General features: G+C 44.8%; 3 protein-coding genes across 3 annotated transcripts; 2 read left to right on the top strand and 1 right to left on the bottom strand.

The window, feature by feature from the left end:
* LOC8073096 (probable mediator of RNA polymerase II transcription subunit 26b) lies at positions 2,179-5,451 on the top strand. The gene is made up of 9 exons (XM_002463228.2): positions 2,179-3,323; positions 3,432-3,500; positions 3,606-3,688; positions 3,778-3,833; positions 3,913-4,034; positions 4,142-4,187; positions 4,283-4,587; positions 4,675-4,792; positions 4,971-5,451. Exons 1-9 carry the CDS (start codon positions 2,898-2,900, stop codon positions 5,108-5,110), a joined length of 1,365 nt encoding a protein of 454 aa, XP_002463273.1. The 5' UTR covers positions 2,179-2,897; the 3' UTR covers positions 5,111-5,451.
* On the top strand, positions 11,958-12,939 carry LOC110433151. Its single transcript, XM_021454880.1, has 2 exons — positions 11,958-12,261; positions 12,370-12,939. The coding sequence occupies exons 1-2, from the start codon at positions 12,100-12,102 to the stop codon at positions 12,532-12,534; spliced, it is 327 nt and encodes a 108-aa protein (XP_021310555.1). The 5' UTR covers positions 11,958-12,099; the 3' UTR covers positions 12,535-12,939.
* LOC8066526 (putative SWI/SNF-related matrix-associated actin-dependent regulator of chromatin subfamily A member 3-like 1) lies at positions 14,056-18,793 on the bottom strand. Its single transcript, XM_002461066.2, has 3 exons — positions 17,287-18,793; positions 16,515-16,821; positions 14,056-15,277 (listed from the first exon to the last, which is right to left on the bottom strand). The coding sequence occupies exons 1-3, from the start codon at positions 18,631-18,633 to the stop codon at positions 14,463-14,465; spliced, it is 2,469 nt and encodes an 822-aa protein (XP_002461111.1). The 5' UTR covers positions 18,634-18,793; the 3' UTR covers positions 14,056-14,462.

Genomic DNA, 20,262 nt, shown 5'->3' with positions numbered 1-20,262 from the left:
ATCTACCACAACTAACTTTAGGCAAGTGTGACAAGCCATAAAAAGTGTGGCTAGCAAATTGGTTGCCACACTTTGCTATGCCTAAAGGAATCTTGCCATATTTTTTAACTCTATGACATTGGAGCCTAAAAGAATCATGCCTAAGCTTAGTTGTGAACCAAACACTTGCTAACTTAGTCAAACTTGCCTAAGGTAAAGTGTGGCAAATTGTGGCTAGCAACCAAACACCCCCTAAGTTTAAACAAACAGGGTAAAGAGAAAAAAAAACAGAAACCTAGTGGCCGTGCATAGCTCCTCCCTCGATTTCTCCACCATGGTGCTTTCCTAATAGTAGTACGGAGTACAATATTACCAATACTATGCAACTAGTCACCACTAGGCTCCAGGGCACGTTAAATCTAGCAGAACTAAAGTTGTGGACTTAAAAGAAAGAAACATATTTCAACGGAGAGCATACGAATAACCAAGAAAATGATGGAAACGACAGATGAATTGATGCGCATCATGAATGCTTTTAGTTGAGATGCTCAACCATTTCGATTAGGAATTAACACTCCCCTACTTATTAAAGAACGTTGATTTGGTTCATTGATATGTCACCTCCACCGATAAATACAAAACTTTGACCATTAATTCATATTATTATAATTTATAAAATAGTATTGCCTCAATCCAAAGGAGAAATGACACCCTTACTATTTTCAGACAAACTAGCACAGTGGGAAATGACCATGTTACCCTATTTATAGAGCCGTTTTTTGTTAAACGGGTCCTATTTATTAGAGATGTTCCCCCTAAACGAGGTTGTTGATTTGGTAACCGCCAACAATAACCACGTGTGCGGGCACGCTGACACAATTAAGGAACCGCCCCATGTGCACATATATACTCCATCTATTTTGAAATCATCATCGAATTTTGTATGAGAAAAAATACCTTAGATAAACTCAGACTAAACAATTATTCAAATTCTATATACAATCTTGATTATAAAAGTTGTATCAAGAGATTCATATTCAAAGTATCCACAAGAAGATATTGATTATTTGGCTAACACATATATAGTACAAATAATTAGTGGCCAAAAGTATATTTTTGGCTTTGTTGAGATCTAAATACGTTTACCATTCAAGGAAGCAGGGAGTACTATCCTATCAAAAAAGACGAGGGGGTACTATGTAGCTTAGTTGCCATCCACCGATCATGTTTAGCGGGCTAGAATGTCAATTTTCTAGGACAACAGTGCTAGAATGCCAAGGGGTTTTTTATAGATAGATGGAATAGTGCTGGAGCACCAACCCTGGCATTCTAATTTTAAAGGTGTCCCAAAAAGTTGGCTATTTTACTGTAATCTGATGTGGATAGAGGAAAAACATGAGAGAGGATAGTCATTAGCGATGAGTAAATACTTGATATATTTTGTGTACTCTAAGAAAACGAGAGAGGAGCATGTAGTTATAATATCACATAGAAAAACAATAATTTATAAAATAATATTTGCTTTTGTCTCTTGACTTCATGTAAGTTGTCTATCTAGCTGGTGCTATTGCGGACGCCCTAACAAACAACATCATGGATTAATAAGCAGCAATTACATATAACCTATTTTTAGTGAGCAATTGAAATATGAGTTACGAAATGTTATTACAATGCCTACTTCGAAAGGTCCACAAACACGAGTGAGGACATGTTTTGATGGTAATAGTGAGCTGCTAAAATCAGCTTTAAAGGCTCTATATACCGAGCTAATAACCTAAACAATAGCTTAAAATGAACTGTTTAACTAATGAAAAGTTATTAACGGGCAAATTTTACCTAAATATCAATACTAATAACTATTAGCTGGAGCATCTAAATCGGGTTCAGCTGAGCTAATAACAACACCACTATTGTAAAGCTATTAGCTGGTTTACTTCGTCAGCATGTGTTCCAAAAAGACCTAAATCTAGAGTTACTCTAACAAGCATGTTTGTAGCGATCATGTGTTCCAAGAAAACATGTTTCTAGCGATGGTAGCGGATTTGGAGAGGTCACACAAAGAGACCCCGAAGCTACTACTCCTACCTCGCTTTGGAATTTTGGTGAGCCGTGGCTGCTGCCACGCGCGCGTGTCTATCCTGCAACCCTGCCCTTCGCGCGCACGTAGATTATCCCGCTGCGACTGCGATCTGGCGCGCAGCTTGTGCGCCGCAACAAAACACAAGCCCCGCGCGCGCGCGGTGGCGACACGCGCGCACGCGGCTTACCGCTTCCTCCTCCTCCTCCCCGCGGGCCACGGCAGCGCACGCCCACGCAGACGCGCACCCGGATTGCGGCGCTGTGCGCTCGCGAATCCGCGAGCAATCGCAACAGCGAACACCCACCGCAACGCGGCCCACCACCTCCACCCTTCCCCCTCTCGTATCGTCGTCGTCGTCGTCTCGCTCTTGTGGGGGCAGGTCGCGAGGGGATAGGCAGATAGGCACAGGTAGACAGGACAAGCATCAGAATTAGTCACGCACGCACCCCGGAACGAGAGAACCCAGGCCAGGAGAGAGGTGAGGCAGAGAGAGAGAGAGAGAACAGAGAAGGGGGCGGAGGAAACCCTTTTCTTCGCCCTCGCCGCCGCCTTCTCCTTTCCCGGTCGCGTCTTCTTGGGGGTTCTCCCGTACCCTCTTGAATCCGCCGGCGAGTTCTTGCGTCCGGGCGTGGCAATCCACACATATCTTTTGTTTTTTTTTTCTCTCTCAACCCTGTTCCTGAACCCGTGTAACTGAAGAAACAAGAACCCAATCAATCGAATCGAATTTGAAAGGAACGTAAATTTAATCTGCTACTAGGGGAGGGAGAAGTGCGTGCGTTCGTCCGGGCGGGCGGTCTTGGCAAGGCGGGCCGGCCGGCCGGCCGATTGATCGGCGATGGCGCCGCCGTCGAGGGACTACTGGCTCGGCTTCTTCCGCGGCGCGGGGGACAACATCTTCGACGCCATCGACGCGGCCATCACCGTTGCCGCGTCCGACCACCCGGCCGCCCTCCGGGAGCGCCGCGACGGCATCGCCGAACGCCTCTTCACCGCGCTCCTGGTCACCGGCGCCGCGGCGGCGGGGGCGGCGGGTGCGGCAGCGGCGGCGGGGGCGGGCCAGGGAGGAGCCGCGGGGGGAACCCCCGTGGCTGGGGCGCCCACGCCGGCGCAGCTCCACCCCGAGGGCGCCGCCAGCGTGCCCAGTCTCTGCAGCTCCGACCGCGCCGAGGCCATCACCGACGACGGCGCGCCGCGCTGCGACGATCCTGTCCTCGCCGAGACGGAGCGCATCAAGGCCGTCCTCCTCAACGACCAAGAAAAGGTACCTCTCCTTCTCACCTCTGCATCGTTCTGCCGCCGCCGTTTTTACCGCCGCCGGTTCCATACTGGTAACTCGCACTGAATCTTCTCTGCTTTCACGTTGTTGCAGTCGGAGTCCGAGTTGCTGGAGCTACTCCGGCGGCTGCAGGAGCTGGACCTCGCGTTTGACACCTTGGATGTGAGCCGCCGCCGCCACCATAATCCCTTGATGATGGATTAATTCCTCCAACCTTATTAATTCGTTAATGTCTCTTACAAGCGTTCATGTTCACTCGTTTGATAGGTCACTGCGATTGGCAAAGCAGTTGCCAACTTCCGGAAGCACAGCTCCAAGCAGATTCGGAATCTCGTGAGATCGCTCATCGAGTACGTTTCCATGTGCATCATTCAGAAAGCCTTTTTGGGGTTGTTTTCTTGCTGTTTCTCTATGTTGACATGTTTGGTGTGAATCCCAGAGACTGGAAACACACAGTTGACGTGTGGATTGCTCGCCGCAGAGAGGCTGTTGTAGGTAGGTATCAAGAAAACTATCTCACCATTAGTAGTGCTACACTTGACTAGTTAATCAATGGCTCCGCAATGATCCGCAGATCAAACACCTCAGTCCATGGGTCCTTCCAGCTTGGAGCAGGAGGATCGAGGGGCGGCATCCACCCACATGGATGAAGGTGACCTCTTTGCAACTCCAAGCACTACAATTCGGCTGTCCGAGGTATGTGATTTGCAACAAAATCAATCGAGTCAGCATATATACTATAGTGTGGAAACATGGATGGTCCATGGTGTGATCTGACACTGCTCCATCTCGTCATTCCTCAGGAAAACCCAGGTTCCAAGTTCTCTGATGGAATGGATGGTGATGGAAGTGAGTGATCGGATGCTCATCAATCCCCACCCTCTGATTATTCTTGGTTAGGAATTTGTATTTACTATCTTGGTTGGTCTGTGAATTCAATTCAGGCGTCATGAACAATGCCAGTAGGGATTTTGGCCAGCGGTATCCAATGAACCAAGAACAAGTTAGAAGGCCTCCACCAATGGGCCAGCGCTATGATCCAGAGCCATACTGGAGGCAAGAACAATCTGCCCCGAGGCAGTCTCGGCCACAGGAACTGAGCAACGGGCAGACAAAAGAGCAGTTTGTTGCGGAGATGCTTGCTAGACCCTCAAATGTCGAGTCAGGACCTGGGAGACCGCAAGCGAGGCCTAGGCAGCATCAGGACGCCTCACCAGCTCAGGGGAGGTCGCAGTCGGCTGTGTCTGAGGTGAGCATTTCATGTTGTTCACAAATTTGTATGTACTGATCTGATTGCCGCAAAGTTTGGTCTGAATTCCGTTTGATCTATCTATAGAAACCTGCGGCTCAACTTGATGCAAATTCTGTCCGAGCAAAGCTAGAACTCGCAAAGAATGCAAAGCTAGAGGCGACCAAGAGAAAGCTTCAGGAAGGCTACCAAGAATTTGATAACGGTATGCATGCTACTATGGCTATAGATATCTTCTCGTTGTTATTAATCATGCTGCCATGCCTATGGTATAGTTTGATTTCGACACCTCTCTTGTGCGGGTTGGTAATGTCATGCTACCGATGAAGCCATTATGTGATATAAGAGTTTTAATCATGATTTCTCGACTTGCGCTACTGCAGCAAAGAAGCAGAGAAACATACAAATGGTGGATCCACAAAATCTGCCCAAGCAAGGGAACAACAACCGGAATTTCCAGCCTAGTGGCAAGCCAAGGAATAACAGCAACGTCAATACTAGCAACAGGAATTGGTCGAGATGAGGCACCAATTCCAATTCCTTTGAGCACCAGGGATCATAGATTGTAACCTTCAAATCCCTTTCAAAAACTTGATTCTTCTCTCTTTTTTTCTCTCTTTTTGTCGGCTACTAAAATTTTTATAGTCCAGGCCAGTACATAAACAGCAATAAGGCGTAAGGCTTGTTTCGGAATTGCTCACAGTGCCCCCTGGGTGGCACTGAGTGAGGTGCATGCATGTCCTCACAATGGCTGGTCCTGCTAGTGGTTGTCAATCAAACTTGTAAAGATACAATGCTGAGTCGAATACCAATTCTGATCTTGAGCTGCTTTCGAAAGATGAATGAATGCGTGGTTTTGCCTCGGTTGGGACATTTTCTACTCCTGCTACGACTACGCTGTCATCGGAATGAGGATGTTCTACTCTTGCTTTGGCGCTGCGCCTGCCCTGCTTTTCAGACTCGCTCGCGAGTGCTGCCTTTTGGGGGTCGGTCTTTTCGCTGAATTCAGCGTAGCTTGTCTCCTGCAGAGGCTGAATTACGATGGCCAGACGAGGAAATATCATCATGGCCTGCAAGCGATGATTTGTTTCTACCTAGTTCGTACAGTAGTATACTTTCCAAACATGGTTCTAGTTTGAAATTTCTAGAGAGCATTCGTTCCTACTTGTCTAGTTTGAAATTTATTATGCAGAGTATTTTGGTCGACGGTTTTGTTAGTCAAATTTTGGAGGGTGACGTCTTCCACGGAGTCTATTAAGGTTTGGTGAATTTTGACCGAGTTTTGAACTTGTTTGAGAGCTGGAGCTTGTGCTCTGTGGCATGCAGCTTCCAAGCAGCAGGTGGTAGGAGTAGCAGGCAGCAGTGGTGTGAACACCATAAACCTGTAGTGCGGCTGGTTTGACAAGCCCGAAGCGAACCATTCATGGACGTGATCATTCATGCCTCCGGCGCTGGCGTTTTTCTTTCTCCAGCGTACCGCCACCCACTCACCGTGTTTCACTGCTAAGTGGGGTCCGGAGACGCCATTGGCTTCCTGGCCCCACAGGTCAGCGTGTCCGCGCGGTGCGCGGCTGTGCCGCCGCCAGGTGCCCCTCCCGAGGCGCGTTTAAATATGGAGGGAATGGAAAACATTGGCTTCAAGGCTCTCGAAGCGCTTGTGGGTGGGGACGAGGGAGGGAGGCGTTGAAAGTTGGCACCAATCGGGATGCGCTGTGGCGGGCAAAACTCTGTGGCCAGTCCTGTGGCCGCTAGCGGAGGTTGGCAGGCAGCAGGCTTGCTCTATGTGGATGGAAATTTGACATCGGACCATAATTTTTTGTAATAATGATTGTGATTTGTGCTGGATGTACTCCAACGTTTGAGTTTTTTTGTCACCCTCAACCAGAATTAGCAGTGGGCGTCGGATTTGAATGGACAAGAAAATCGCATCAAAAGGACAGGGAACACACCTCGTGCAGCTGTGAATGAAGTTAAAATATGCGTGGAATTTGTGTGGTACTGTACGATATTTTATGTCCCTCTTGTTCCAGGATATTTCACGTTCTTTTTTTCCCGCCGTCCAGCGTTGGTCCTCGTCAAATCCGCAGCTTTTTTTTTGTTTTCTATAATAGGCCTTGTTTAGTTCCGAAAAGTGAAAAGTTTTCGGTACTGTAGCCCTTTCGTTTGTTAGTAACAAATATTATCCAATCATGGACTAACTAGGATCAAAAGATTCGTCTCGCGATTTACAGTTTTTATTTTCGTCTATATTTAATGTTCATGCATATGTTGAAAGATTTGATGTGACGGAGAATCTTGAAAATTTTTTGGTTTTCGAGTTGAACTAAAACAAGGCCATAGTAATGCTCATCGTCCGTACCCTTTCTCAAGTCGCCGACGACGCATATCGACCTGCACACGGGTACTATTCAGGCGCATTTTCGCCGCTTCAAGATTTGGTTCGCTTGTTATGTTGCCCTTTGATTAACACGAACGATACGCAAACGCAACCGACCACATGGTACTTTATTCCTGACCTTTTTCAAATCAAAGAATTAAAATCGAAGGGAACTCGAAATCTTGCATTCGAGTAATTTACATACAAGGGGATGCCGAGCTAGATAACGCCAGCATTATTGTTTGTTCCATTTGATTTTCATAGCGAATAAAATAATAGCGGTGGTCCAGAGCTCGTCTGAAACTATTATAACCCGTGAGGCCGTGGCAATCTGTTCTGGTACTGCGATGGACACACCCCCTTTTCTTTAATAGTAATTAAATTAATACTAGAAGATTAAAGGAAACCCGTTGGCGAGAACAAAGCAGGGGTCTGAAGCAAACTGTCTCCGTCAGCAAACCACCACGCAGCACAGGAGCTGCCGTTTCATGTCGACGTCAGGCACCGTCGCACCGATAGATACGAGTGCTGTAGCAGGACAGGGGCGTTTGGATTATGATGACTAGTAAAACATTTGTCCCCCTCAAAATAATAATACGCTAAATGTGAATTAATAAGACCTAGCCTTTAATTAGTTTATACTCTCTTCTTTTTAAATTATAAGTCACATTGATCAGTGTGATAAATGGATGAAAGAAAGTCAAAGTAACTTATAATTTAGAATAGAGTATTTTTTGTACACATTCAAAATCTAGGACTAATTTGTAAGGTCACGCAGGAAATGATGGAAATATTATGGCATTCAAACGCATTGCAAAAGAGATTTGGCATTGAGAGACGTCGGCACAGCACAAGCTCTCGCTCGCGGACACAGCATGTCGGCTCGGCGGCGAAGCGCTGGGCGGCAAAGGGCAGCTCGGCACGCGCATGGGGCTGGGGCGACACGCCTACTCATGCGCGGCCGCGTGGCCTGCCGGCCGGCGACAGCTCTGACGCCGCCGGAATCGTGTGGTCTGCCCGGCGCCCGGCACGAAGAGCAGCTCCGATCCAAAAGCTCGCGCGCGGTGGCTGGGATCGTCGGGTCCGGGGCACCTGACGTCCCTTGACTTGTCAGTGGTCCTGCCCTGCTACGACGGGTCTCTCTCTACTCTACGTGTACTACTTCAAACTTGAACGCGACGAGAACACGTTGCACCTGGCAGCGTCTCGCACGTTTTTAGCTGCTAGCGCCCACGTGGCAGGTTTAGGCGACGGGATTTGCATGCTGTTCTTGTCACTTGTCAGGCGGCGGTAGCCATCACTGGGCGTGGAACACGTGTCCGTGTTTCACGTTTCTTGTGACCCCCCGTGTCCACTACTCCTACTCTACGGAGTACTCCAGTTTAGGCGACGGGATTTGCATGCTGTTTTTGTCACTCTGCTGTAGGTGCGACTCGATTCGGGCCTGGTAGTTACATCCGAGTTTTTTTTAAAAAAAAAAATAGCATTTTTCATCATATCAAATTCTACGATTCGAGCCTGGTAGTTACATCCGAGTATATATGAAAATATTAAATATATATAAAAAATAACTAATTATAATTAATGAGATTTATTTTTTTTAAATTTAATTAATTTATAATTAAATAATAATTATTAAATATAAATAAAAATACTATAACTAAATAGGTCTTTGCACCGTAGGAGCCGGCCTAACTTTCCATGTGTAGTGTGGTACTGGAACTGCGGAGTAGTACTCTTTAAGTGTGCTAGACATTGCGTCCGTGTCTTGTGGGAAAATAAACGGGTCCGATACTCCGACGGCGCTACAAATCAATATAAACGGGTTGATTCTGTGTTTGGTTGACATTGTTAATGTTTAACATGTATAATAATATTTTCGTTTCATTTAATAATTAGTGTTTAATTATAAACTAATTAAACTAAAAAGATTTGTATCGTAAATTAATTTTTAGTTATGTTTTTAGTTTTATAAATAATTATATTTAATACTTTATATATATATATATCCGAATATTTGATATAATAGACAGTACATTTTAGTGCGACCAACCAAACAGGCCCTGGCCGCGTGGGAATACGTGTCCAAGTTTCACGTATCTTGTGTGCCCTGCCGCGGCCGGAGCCGGACCCCGCCGGTGTCCACTCCACTAGGAGTACTAGCCATGTGAGCGTAGCCGCGACTCGATTTGGAGACGGTAGCGACAGCAGCTGGCCCAACCCAACAATGCGTCCGTGGATGGGAAAAAAAAGCGGGCCCGATGAATTATGGACTTGTTTAGTTCTAAAATCTTTTAAAAAACGATACTATAATATTTTTGTTTTTATTTAAAAAACATTATCCAATCTTAAAGTAACTAGGCTTAAAAAATTCGTCTTGTGATTTACAGGCAAACTATGTAATTAATTTTTATTTTTATCTATATTTAATGCTTTATACATGTGCCGCAATATTCGATTTGACGAGGAATCTTGAAAATTTTTTGGTTTTTATAGTGGCCTATATATCGGCGCTACAAATCAATTTACTCTAACAATTGTATGTAGCTTTCAAGACCAGCGAACGGATCCTTATTGAAGACCAGCAGTGTTTTTTTTTTCACAATAAATCAGTCAATAATAATTTTAATCTTGATTTTTTAGACTAGTGAACATGCCCTTATTTTAGGATAGGAATGAATTTAATTAGGGACAGAGGGAGCTTAGCAGTGCTGTATTATATGTTCTTTGGGGGTCTCAAGAATATACTGTAGTATCGCCTTGGTCAAGAAAAATAACAAGAGAGGACAGGGCCTGTGTCAATGGAATGGTTCTTTCCGATAGCGGAGAGACACGAGCGTGACAAGGTCCATCACAATAAAAAAAAAAAGTACATACGTACTGGTGCCCCTCGTACTGCAAAACATGGCAGACGCTCCCGCACCAGCACCAAAATTGAAGCAGCACCAGGAGCAGCCGCTGTTGTTGTACGGCTGTACCGTTGTGGCGTATTGCTCTTCTGTATCACCTCTGTCCCAAAAGAATAGAAGTAAATACAGTTTTGATTTAGATTGTCTCAAATTTTATTAATTTTTACTAGACTTATAAAACAAAATGACATTCGTATTTATGGCTCCAAATAGACATCCTAGAACAGAAAGATATTTTATAATTAATCTAATAATACTTATTTGATAGTATATTTTATAATTAATCTAATAATACTTATTTGATATCATAAATCATAAAGATTAGTAGTTTTTAGTGTGGATTTATTCAAAGTTAACGATATTCAACTCCATGAGAAATAAGATTTTATATCTTTTTGAAATAGAGGGAGCAGTAGAAAAGATCCGAACTCTAAACTCATTACCTAGGTTGCTTGTTGTGTTTGTAAGGCGAGCTCCTCATGACTTCTTTTACCTCAATGCAATAATGCAATGATAAGCCAAGCTCACAAGTATTCGAGCCAACCACCCGCATTATTTGATGTGGATGGATCGGATGCGCGGGGCATGTGACTACAGAAATGTGACTGTGGTTGACACTCACCGGCCGGCCGTGGCTCTGAGTATCTATAAATAAAGTTATTTTAGACAAGATTTAGATCAAATATAAATTATAAATAATTTTTAAATTATTAAATTTAAAATTATAATAACTATTGTCTTGAAAAATACTTTTATAAACATATACATATACTATATTTCGATAAATATTTTTATAAAAATAAGGAGTCAATGTTAGGCTTTGTTTATGAGGGCACTCACAATGCAGACTCTATCATAGAGTAAAGTTATTTATTATCTTTAACAATGTGGACTTAGAGTCTAAATAAGACTTGAAGTTTTATTTTTTCTACCTCTTTTTTCAATAAATATGCTGCCACATCCGCAAAATACCATAAATAATATGTAGTTAATTGTCTTGGATTTTGTGAGTGCCCTGAGTCGCCAACCGATCGACGTGCAATTTGCAACGAACCACTCATTAATAGCGGCTCAGCTCACTGTCATTCACAGGAGCAGCATTAACAGCTGAAGGAAAACTTGTGGCTGCCGGCCGCCGCCGTTTTGTCATCGCGGGCCGGGCGGAATCGAGCTGCTCTCATGGGTTGGTCCACGAAACTGCTGAGGCCGCCGGTTGGGCTCACCACAGTTGGCCCAGCCCAGCCCAAACGTTTAACACTTTTTTTTGTGTGTTAACCACTCTAAATACTCCACTAGTCCATTTCCAATTACGAAATATTTTGCAAAATGTAAATAGTATCAATTTCGTTTGTATTTGATAAATATTGTCCAATCATAGACTAACTAGGCTCAAAAGATTTATCTCGTCAATTCCGTCCAAACTGTGTAATTAGTTTTTATTTTTGTCTATATTTAATACTTTATGCATACGTCTAAAGTTTCGATGTGATGAGTTATCTGAAAAATTTTACAAATTTTTTTTGGAACTAAACAAGGCCTTGTTGGTACAGAACAGACACCACTGCAGTAAATATTCAAATTTGACCACAACGTTTTACATTCAAATTTGACCGTAAGCAATGGAGGATGGTATTTATCAGGCAGGCATATTTTGGGCCTTGTTTAGTTACTTGCCGAAATTTTTTCGAAACACTATAGCACTTTCGTTTGTTTGTGGTAATTATTGTACAATCATGAACTAACTAGGCTCAAAAGATTCGTCTCGTAAATTTCGACCAAATTATGCAATTAGTTTTTAATTTCGTTTATATTTAATACTTAATGCATGTGTCTAAAGATTCGATGTGACGGAGAATCTTGAAAAGTTTTTGGATCTTGGGCTAACAAGGACTTGGGCCTTGTTTACTTTCCAAAAAATTTTGCAAAATTTTTCAGATTCCCCGTCACATCGAATCTTTAGACGCATGCATTAAGTATTAAATATAGACGAAAATAAAAACTAATTGCATAGTTTGGTCGGAATTGATGAGATGAATCTTTTGAGCCCAGTTAGTCCATGATTGGACAATATTTGTCACAAACAAACGAAAGTGCTACAGTACCTGTTTTGCAAAACTTTTTGGAACTAAACAAGGCTGGTTTTGGACCAAAACCCTGCTCCTGCTGCCCAAAACCCTCTTCCAGAGTCCCCCGGCGGGCACGCCAAGCGGAGAAGCAGCATCGGCCATGGAGAAGGAGACCAAGCCGGCGCCCGACGCCGCGGCTGCGCACCTCGCCGCGCTCCGCTGCGCCAGGGCCTCGCTCCTCCTCGCCTCCCTCCGCCGACCCCGCGCGCCGACGCCGGCGCAGGATCGCCGCCGGACCTCCTCCTCCTCCTCCTCGGCAGCGGTAACTCCCTCATCCAGTCGTCCTCCCCAGCTCTCACCTCGTTTTGCCCCCCCGCACGTTCTCCTTCCGTCGCTCGAGAATCACCGTGCGGCGCGCTTTGCACTGCAGGAGCTCGCGCGGCTCCGGTCCGAGGGGCTGCTCCGCCGCGCCGAGGTCGCGGCGGCGCGGCGCGAGGCCGCGGCCCACGCTCGGGTCGCCGGCCCCGAGCTGCTCCTCGTCCTCGCTGTGGCGCCCGCCGTCCTCCTCCTCCTGCTCCTCGTCGGGCTCCTCTAAGCCAGCGGCGGCGGGGGTAGCGCGGGGGCTGGAGCTTGAAGCCTCCTCTCCGCTCCGTGATCCGTGAGTTACGCTTCCGGTGCCTGTGATCATGGCGTTCGACCCAGTTCAGTTTTGGTGATGAGGGTTTTGGGGTGCACTAGCTAGGTGTTCGATCAAATGCCTGTTTGAGCTTGGTCGCGAGTAGATAAACAACAGATTTGGCCTTCTTTTTGGTTGCATTGCCCTGTCGACAAATGAAACCGACTGGTGTGAATATAATGTGGTTTGGGTTTCTGTGTGCTTGGTATTCGACGAAAAGCCTGTTCATGTTTGGTGATTTCATTTCAGTTTGATCCCAGTGCTGCGTTCTGGCATCTGGGAGATGTTGCATGTTTCGTGCATGCACATTGGTGTGGTGCTATATATATATATATTCCCCAGGATTTTTTTGGGGAAGATATTCCCCATGAACTGCTCTGAAGTGGATTGTGCCTACCTGCCCCTTGTCTGATTATGTATGGGTTGCTCTGGAACGGATGATGTACTTTGTGGTGCTGGTGGTTCTCCTCAGTTGGTTCGATTACTGGAGAACAACACAGGAGTTGCAACGCAAAAATTGCTCATCCTGTGGGTTCAAAAATATCTGATTGCTTGCTTGCTTGCTTGATCGCCTTCTCTTTGCCATGTGAATTGGATAAACAGTCTGTGAACGGGTAAATATTTGTAGTTAAAATATGGTGTATAGAACCTTCTTACTATCTCTGAACTAGAAAAGACCTTGAATTTGTGGCGATTTTTGTTTTGCGACTCCTCTCTGCTCTATCTGAGTCCAAACCTTCTTGCTGTTTCCCAGGAGACCTCGAATTAGTATATATGGCAAGTGTTTCTCTTAAATGAGTTGAGTTTTGCTCATCCTGATGCTCAATGTAAACCATGTGAAGGCTACTAGTATTCATGATTGAAGATTCATCACGCTCAACGGTGTGGTTCCAATCTCAACCACGCACGCACGCGTACAGCATTGGCCCAGCCGGCGAATGTGCTTCCTCGTTTCTAGCAGAGTGAAATCCTCCGCCTCAGTGCTGGATTTGTGCTGGTCATCCTTGTTACGAGTAACTTCTTCCCGGGAGCACCAGACGAGGAAGAAATGGGCGAATGCGATTAGGCGACCCGCGCTTGCAACTCAACTGACTGCTAGGGGAGGAAGAAATGGGAAATTTCGTGACCTGTGGCAGTGGGCTAGGCCGATGGATGGATAATTGGCTTTGGCCCACTGGCGCAATCGAGCTAACTTGGGCGCTTGATTTTCACTAACTACTATTCATCCGTTGCCTGGTCTGAGCTAAATAACCTTTGCGTTTCATGTTTCAGCTAATACAAATATTTTCTTTGGGAACATGAATACACAACATGGGTGCTTGGTTTGTTTAATTACTCGCTATGGTTCCAATCAGAGCATTTTCGACATGTGATCCGATTAGCAGGCCAGCAGTGCACTACGAACTGTCCAATTGGATGTAGTATAAGTAATAGCAAAGCTAGAAACGCAATTCATTTAGAACAAACAATGTACTCTAGATTGACCGTGTTCAGTAATAACAGGCATTCATCATTACAGCTCTGGACTCCAAAACCATACTCTCCATCATGCATTTAGCACTGATCTAGTGCTAATGTTTAGCATCAGAGGATACATGCACGCATGCCTGGATTTCGTTTCCTTCCAGCCCTACCTACGCCTACACTGAACAAACTGAAATTCAAGGGAGCTCTTCTAACATCAGATGCTCCCCCGGCTAGGCAGAGCGCTTCAACAAGCCTTCTCAGCTCCATCGCCCTAGCTACAACTTGCACCCCCAGAGCTAGCACTCGTATCACTTGCAACAGAAGGAACGCTAGTTACTACTACTACTAGTCTACTACCACCAGCAGCCAACCTTTCCTTACTAATCTAGGCCCAACATCATCCGGAGCTCTTCGACGCGCATCTCCTTCTCATCCTTGCCTCCCTTCTTCCCGAATGCGCTGCTGATCAGCCGCTTCTTCCTCTCCTGCAGGGTCAGTATCCTCTCCTCGATGCTGTCCTTCACGATGAGCCTTATCACCTTCACTTCTTTCTTCTGTCCGATCCGGTGCACCCTGTCCATGGCTTGCTCCTCTACCCCAGGGTTCCACCATGGGTCAAACAGGTACACCGTCGAGGCAGCTGTGAGGTTCACGCCGGCTCCCGCAGCTTTCAAGCTGGCCAGTAGCACAGTTGGGGAGTCAGGGCCACCGTGAGTGAATTCTTGGATGACTTGCAGCCTCTTCTTCGCACTCATTGAGCCATCGAGACGTAGTGTCTTAAAGCCTGCCTTTCTGAGGGGAGATTCCAGCAAGATCAGCATCTGCTTGAACTGACTAAAAACAACAGACTTCGACAAGGGGTCTTCATTCTGTGAAGCCTTCAGCAGCTTCAGCAATGCTTGAACCTTGGAGGAGAGGGGCCTGTCAGACTCAAGGTTGCTTGATCCATCTTCATCAGGATGCTTTACCTCTGGAGCAAGGAAGAGGTCCTCTTTGGATAAGGTCCGCCTGCATATTGGACATCGGGAACTGGAGCTCTTGAGGATTTTCATGATGCAGGTCTGGCAGTATATGTGAGTGCAGCTGGTTATGATCGTTTTAGTTGGTGGACAGAGGCAAATCGGACAGTCAAAGTCATCTCCATCGTCAACCAATGAGGCCAGTTTCTTCAACAGCTCTGGATTTTTTGACACATCTGCATGAAGGCATATCGAAGTGAAAGATGAACACCACATCAGGTTGTAATGATCATGCAAAAGCATAAGAAAATCTAATCTAACCTGTTAAAAATTATAAATTTATTCTCTCCACATTTTTTTCCAGAATTTTAGTTCATATCTCAAGAACACAAAGATTAGTCATTAACTCATTATACATTCAAGCACTTCTCGCTGATCAACCTAGGATTTCATTAAGCATTGATAACCTAAACTAATCACTAGATCTGACTGGGTAACTGGTATGAACCATATAATAAAGGAAATATTTCATATTCGGGCCTACTGTATATATAAGGAGTTTTAGGATTCTTAATGGTCAGATTTTAGAACTTTGACTATCAATACATAAAGAGTCAGATTGGTTGACAACATAAGATTGATGTTACCAGATTAATCATGAAAATACACATTGTAGACCATGTTTATATAGAAACTGCTAGTTAACGATCTAAGTTGTAGACCATTCCAATGTCCGAAATGATTTATATTTGTGGTAGGAGGGAGTATTCTATTACAATTAAATGTACATTAACATTTTATTTAACAATTACTAGGCCTGATAATACATAAAGAATTTTTTTGTATGGAATAAAGGAATGAAACTTATTACGGATGATGTCCTTACAACATGAAAGGTCCTTTTTCTTTCCCAGAAAGCAGAGCTGCTATCTAACTTGGCTGAGCTGATAGCATAATGACATTTCTTGGCAATGTGGTGTCTTAGAACAAGAGTAATCCAACAGTATTGAACTCTTGTAGAAAACAATTTGAAGGCACATGCAAAGATCTAAGGCCTCTTTGAAGAACGACAGTATTTTGCACAGTGCAATAACATATGACCATTGTTGGTGAATAAAATGAGTTTATTTCTTTCTCTAATACAATTCCCTGACACTTCATACATGCTAAACATCCACTCCAAAGAGAGATATAAGTTTAATCAAATTAAGCATAAAACCAACTAGTATCATTTGTTAAGCTTGAATGGGTAAACTAAAAACAATTACTACTTGCCATTTCTTTGTAAATAAAATAAGATACAAGTCCTTTCTGAAAAAAATAACATAATAATTCATGAAATCAGGCAGATGAAACTAAGAAGCACATCCATTTTGGGTTAGCACATCTCAACTATCAAGTTGGGCAGACGAAAAGCTTTCTATGGCCATACAATATCTTTGGTTACTAAAATAAAAATTAAAAAGGGCATACCTTCGATAGAGTTTGCAGGAAACCATGCTTTCATGTCTAAAGGACACAATGCAACATCATCACAGAGCTGGCGGAGCCTCAGAATGAAATAAAGCACAGTTGAGTAATTTCTCAAAATCAAATCCCTGTCACCAAATTCCTGCATTTTGTTTCTCCCTTCCTGTTGCATCTGATCATAGTATTCACGCTCCTCTGCAGAAAGATCAATATAACATGCCAAAACAGTTTTGGAGGGAAGGTCAACCGTGCTTTTGGTTCCAATGTCTATATCTTTGATTCTGCGCAGTGAAATAGCGCCTAGGAGGTTCTGGAATAAGCACACAAAGAAATTCAAGATTTGTGAGTGAAAGATAATCATTTTTTTAGAACACTTTGAACGTGCATTGTTTCAAACACCAGATTTACAAATTAAAGCAGACCAGTGTGTCATGTCTTTTTTACTGCATGTTGTACCATGTTGGAATTAGATATAAATAATTTAATGCTAATTATATATGCGGAAGCAAATTGTGATGGCAGCTGCCAAGTAATATTTGAGTTCAAAGCAACACAGACTGTATGACTTCCTACCACTAAAACACAATGAGTTACACATATAAGTAGATAACTGTACTATCAGGTTTGCAGTTAGCGCCTTTTAGGCTTTTACCATTCAAGAATCAAGCGCATTTGACAGCTACCCATAATTTCTAGTCCCTAGATCTTTACAGTTGTGCAACGATAAAGATGGGCAATACAGTGAGAATTAAGAAGGGAAAATTCAATAACTTACTTGCAGCCGTGACAAACCAGTCTTATTCCCTTTCTCTAAGGGTCGCTGGATCAAGTTCTGCCAGTAGCTCTTGATTGAGAAAGGCTGGAATCTCAAAAATGCCATTAGGGGGTATAAATCAAATGAGTTGTTCTGAATGGGTGTCCCAGTGACGACCCACCGCCTCTCTGCATTCAAAGCAATGACCGCCTTCGTCTGGCGTGCTGCAGAGTTCTTGATCACATGTGCTTCATCCAGAATCACACGAAACCACTCGATATCCTTCACCGGTGAGTCCTCCTGCTCAAATTCTGTCCCCAAGATGCTGTAGGTTGTAAGAATGAGATCATACTTCAACAGCTCCTTCTTATCTCTCGTCCGCTCACCATGGTATATGTAAACTTTCAGGCTGCCTGCTTTTAAGTGTTCCTCCAGTTGTGTCACCCAAGATGAGAACACTGAGGGTGGGCACACGACAAGCGTGGTCCGCGATCCCTCCTCTGCATCCTCGACCTTCCTCCGCTTGCCCCCTCTAGCCTTCTTCACACCCACATTGCGAGCTTTAGTCCTTCCAATCAATGACAGTAGCGTAAGCGTCTTCCCTAGCCCCATATCATCAGCGAAAATCCCGCCCTTCAGCGGCGGCGGCCGATTCTCCGTCTTCTGATTGGTAAGCACGTTCTCGAATCCCCCATCTTCACATTCTTGCCAGAAGGGCGGCAGGTCGGCGGACTCCTCCCGGTGCACCATCCACCCCAGCGCCTCCTTCTGGTGTCCGAAGAGCTCGGATAGCACGACATCCCCGGGCGGGTCCATGGGCTGAATCTGGTTCTCCCCTTCCTTCTTCCCCACAAGCGAGAAGAGCTTATCGACGTCCCGGTCGCCTTTCTTGGTCCGCTCCATGACCGCGGCGGCCTGGGAGAGGGCGAACTCGGGGTGGTCGGCGTGGATGAGGTCGAGGCCGGCCTCGTGGAGCGCGGCCTCGACGACGGCGGCGGCGGCGGGGCGCGCGAAGAGGTGGACCTGGCAGGGGAGGTTGTACGCGTTGGGGTTGATCTTGGAGCCCGAGCGGGGCACGATGCCCTGCGCCACGGCGATGAGGTGGGAGTCGAGGAGCGGGGCGAGCACCTTCGCGAGTGCGCCCGGGAGGTGTCCGACCTGCTCGTTGCGGGCGTTGAAGACGGCGATGGCGTTGCTGTCGTACGTGTTGAGCGGCTGGCGGACCAGGCCGACGGCCTCGCGGCCGGAGATCTTGCCGTGGTAGTAGCGCATTCCGACGATCTTGGAGATGAGGAAGCCCAGGAGGTAGGTCTCGTTGTCGTCGGCGGCGGCGGCGGCGGGGGCGCCGCGGGAGGAGGAGGCCGCCATGGCCGGTGACAGTGTGGGGCACAGTGGAACGGAACAGGGGAGTTGGGGAGGAGGGTTTGGGATTGGGCGGCGCCGCGGCGGAAACGAAAGCCGGATGGGGGTTCGCTCTCAAGATTGGAGAATTTTTACTGCTTCGATTCGATTGGATTCCATCTCCTAACCGTTGGCGAGCATGGATTCCAAAAGTTTCGTAATTTGGAGATCTTCTAACTTGTCACTGTCGGCTATTATTGCTGTATCGCAATCCACAGTAAAAATTGTTCGCAAATACTGTCCACAGTAAAAGTTATATTGGGACGAAGAAAGTATTATATATGTTGATGGTTGATATCTAGTAGTATTTGCTTTCTAAATTACAAGATATTTTAACTTTTTTACACAAAAATTATATATAGGTTTGTATTATGTACTTACATACTCGCAAACTATTTTCTAACTGAAGTATGGTGAAATGGTCTAACGACAGCAGTGCTAAAATAAAACAAGACTTGGCCTATTTTATACTATGAATAAACCATTTAGGTCTGAGAATCCCAACAGGTCGATTAAAAGATAACTATTTTTACTCTAAAAAAAAGAACTATTTTTTTAGTTTCCACCCCAAATAGCATTAGTTTATTAGTTGGTAAATGTGAACTAGTATGGACTAAAGAGTTCTTTTTTTTGCAAATTACACTAGAATACGCAAACATTCAACACGCTGACGCATTCACCTATATAAATACATGTATGCAAATACTACCCCTACCCGTTTGCTTGTCTTATCAGCTGTATTTTTTCTGTCAATTAGTAGTGTTTTTCTCCCAGCCAAGTCATGACTTTTCAGACCAGCGAACAGAACAACACCGTTTTACCACTGAAAAACACAGTGTCGTTAAATTCGGAAACTTGAACTCGAGTTGAACTAGGATGAGTGTGTTGCACCACGAAAAAACTAACCAACTAAGCTACACTCAGTTCATGACTAAAGAGTGTATACGAGTTTATGTTTATTACTTCTAGTTTTACTTTTTTAGTCTGTATATTCAAACAACACTAGACTAAATTTTAGCCACCTAAATGTTAGTTCAACTTTTAGCATATACCTACACTTTAGTTCTATGCGATCCACACAGGAAATAGCTTGCATCACGTAAGACCATGTTTTTGCCATGCACCATCGGTTGTAATGCACAGTGGGGAAATAGCTTCCACACATAATACCCAGCTTCAGTGACCCGATGATGTATCACGTGCTCCCGACTATAAATATTTTTTTTTTTCTAATTTTGTCTCTCCTTGTACCAAGAGTATGGAGTCTAGTCGTGTAAATATTGTTATAACTCACGATTCAGTTGAGCTATCATTGATTAATATAAGACTATAGAGCCGAGGAGTGTGATTAAAAAATATGAGTAAGCTTTAGCAACCATTTGGTTTAGTACCAAAGTTTGCTAGCATCTCATATTTGGGTTAGCTAAATCTTTGAAAACATCTTTGCTTAACTTTTGGCAACTTTTACATGCCAAAAACTCGGGGAAAAAAGGCAAATGTTGGTAACAAACCAAGTTCAGCCCAGGTGTATTTTTGACCTCTTGAGGCCCGTTGAGCCCAGAGCTAGTTGTTTTGTCTTGGGGCCCAACCACACCG

The sequence above is a fragment of the Sorghum bicolor genome, chromosome 2 (assembly GCF_000003195.3).
Source record: "Sorghum bicolor cultivar BTx623 chromosome 2, Sorghum_bicolor_NCBIv3, whole genome shotgun sequence".
Classification (NCBI taxonomy): Eukaryota; Viridiplantae; Streptophyta; class Magnoliopsida; order Poales; family Poaceae; genus Sorghum; species Sorghum bicolor.
This window is presented reverse-complemented; position numbering and strand designations above follow the sequence as displayed.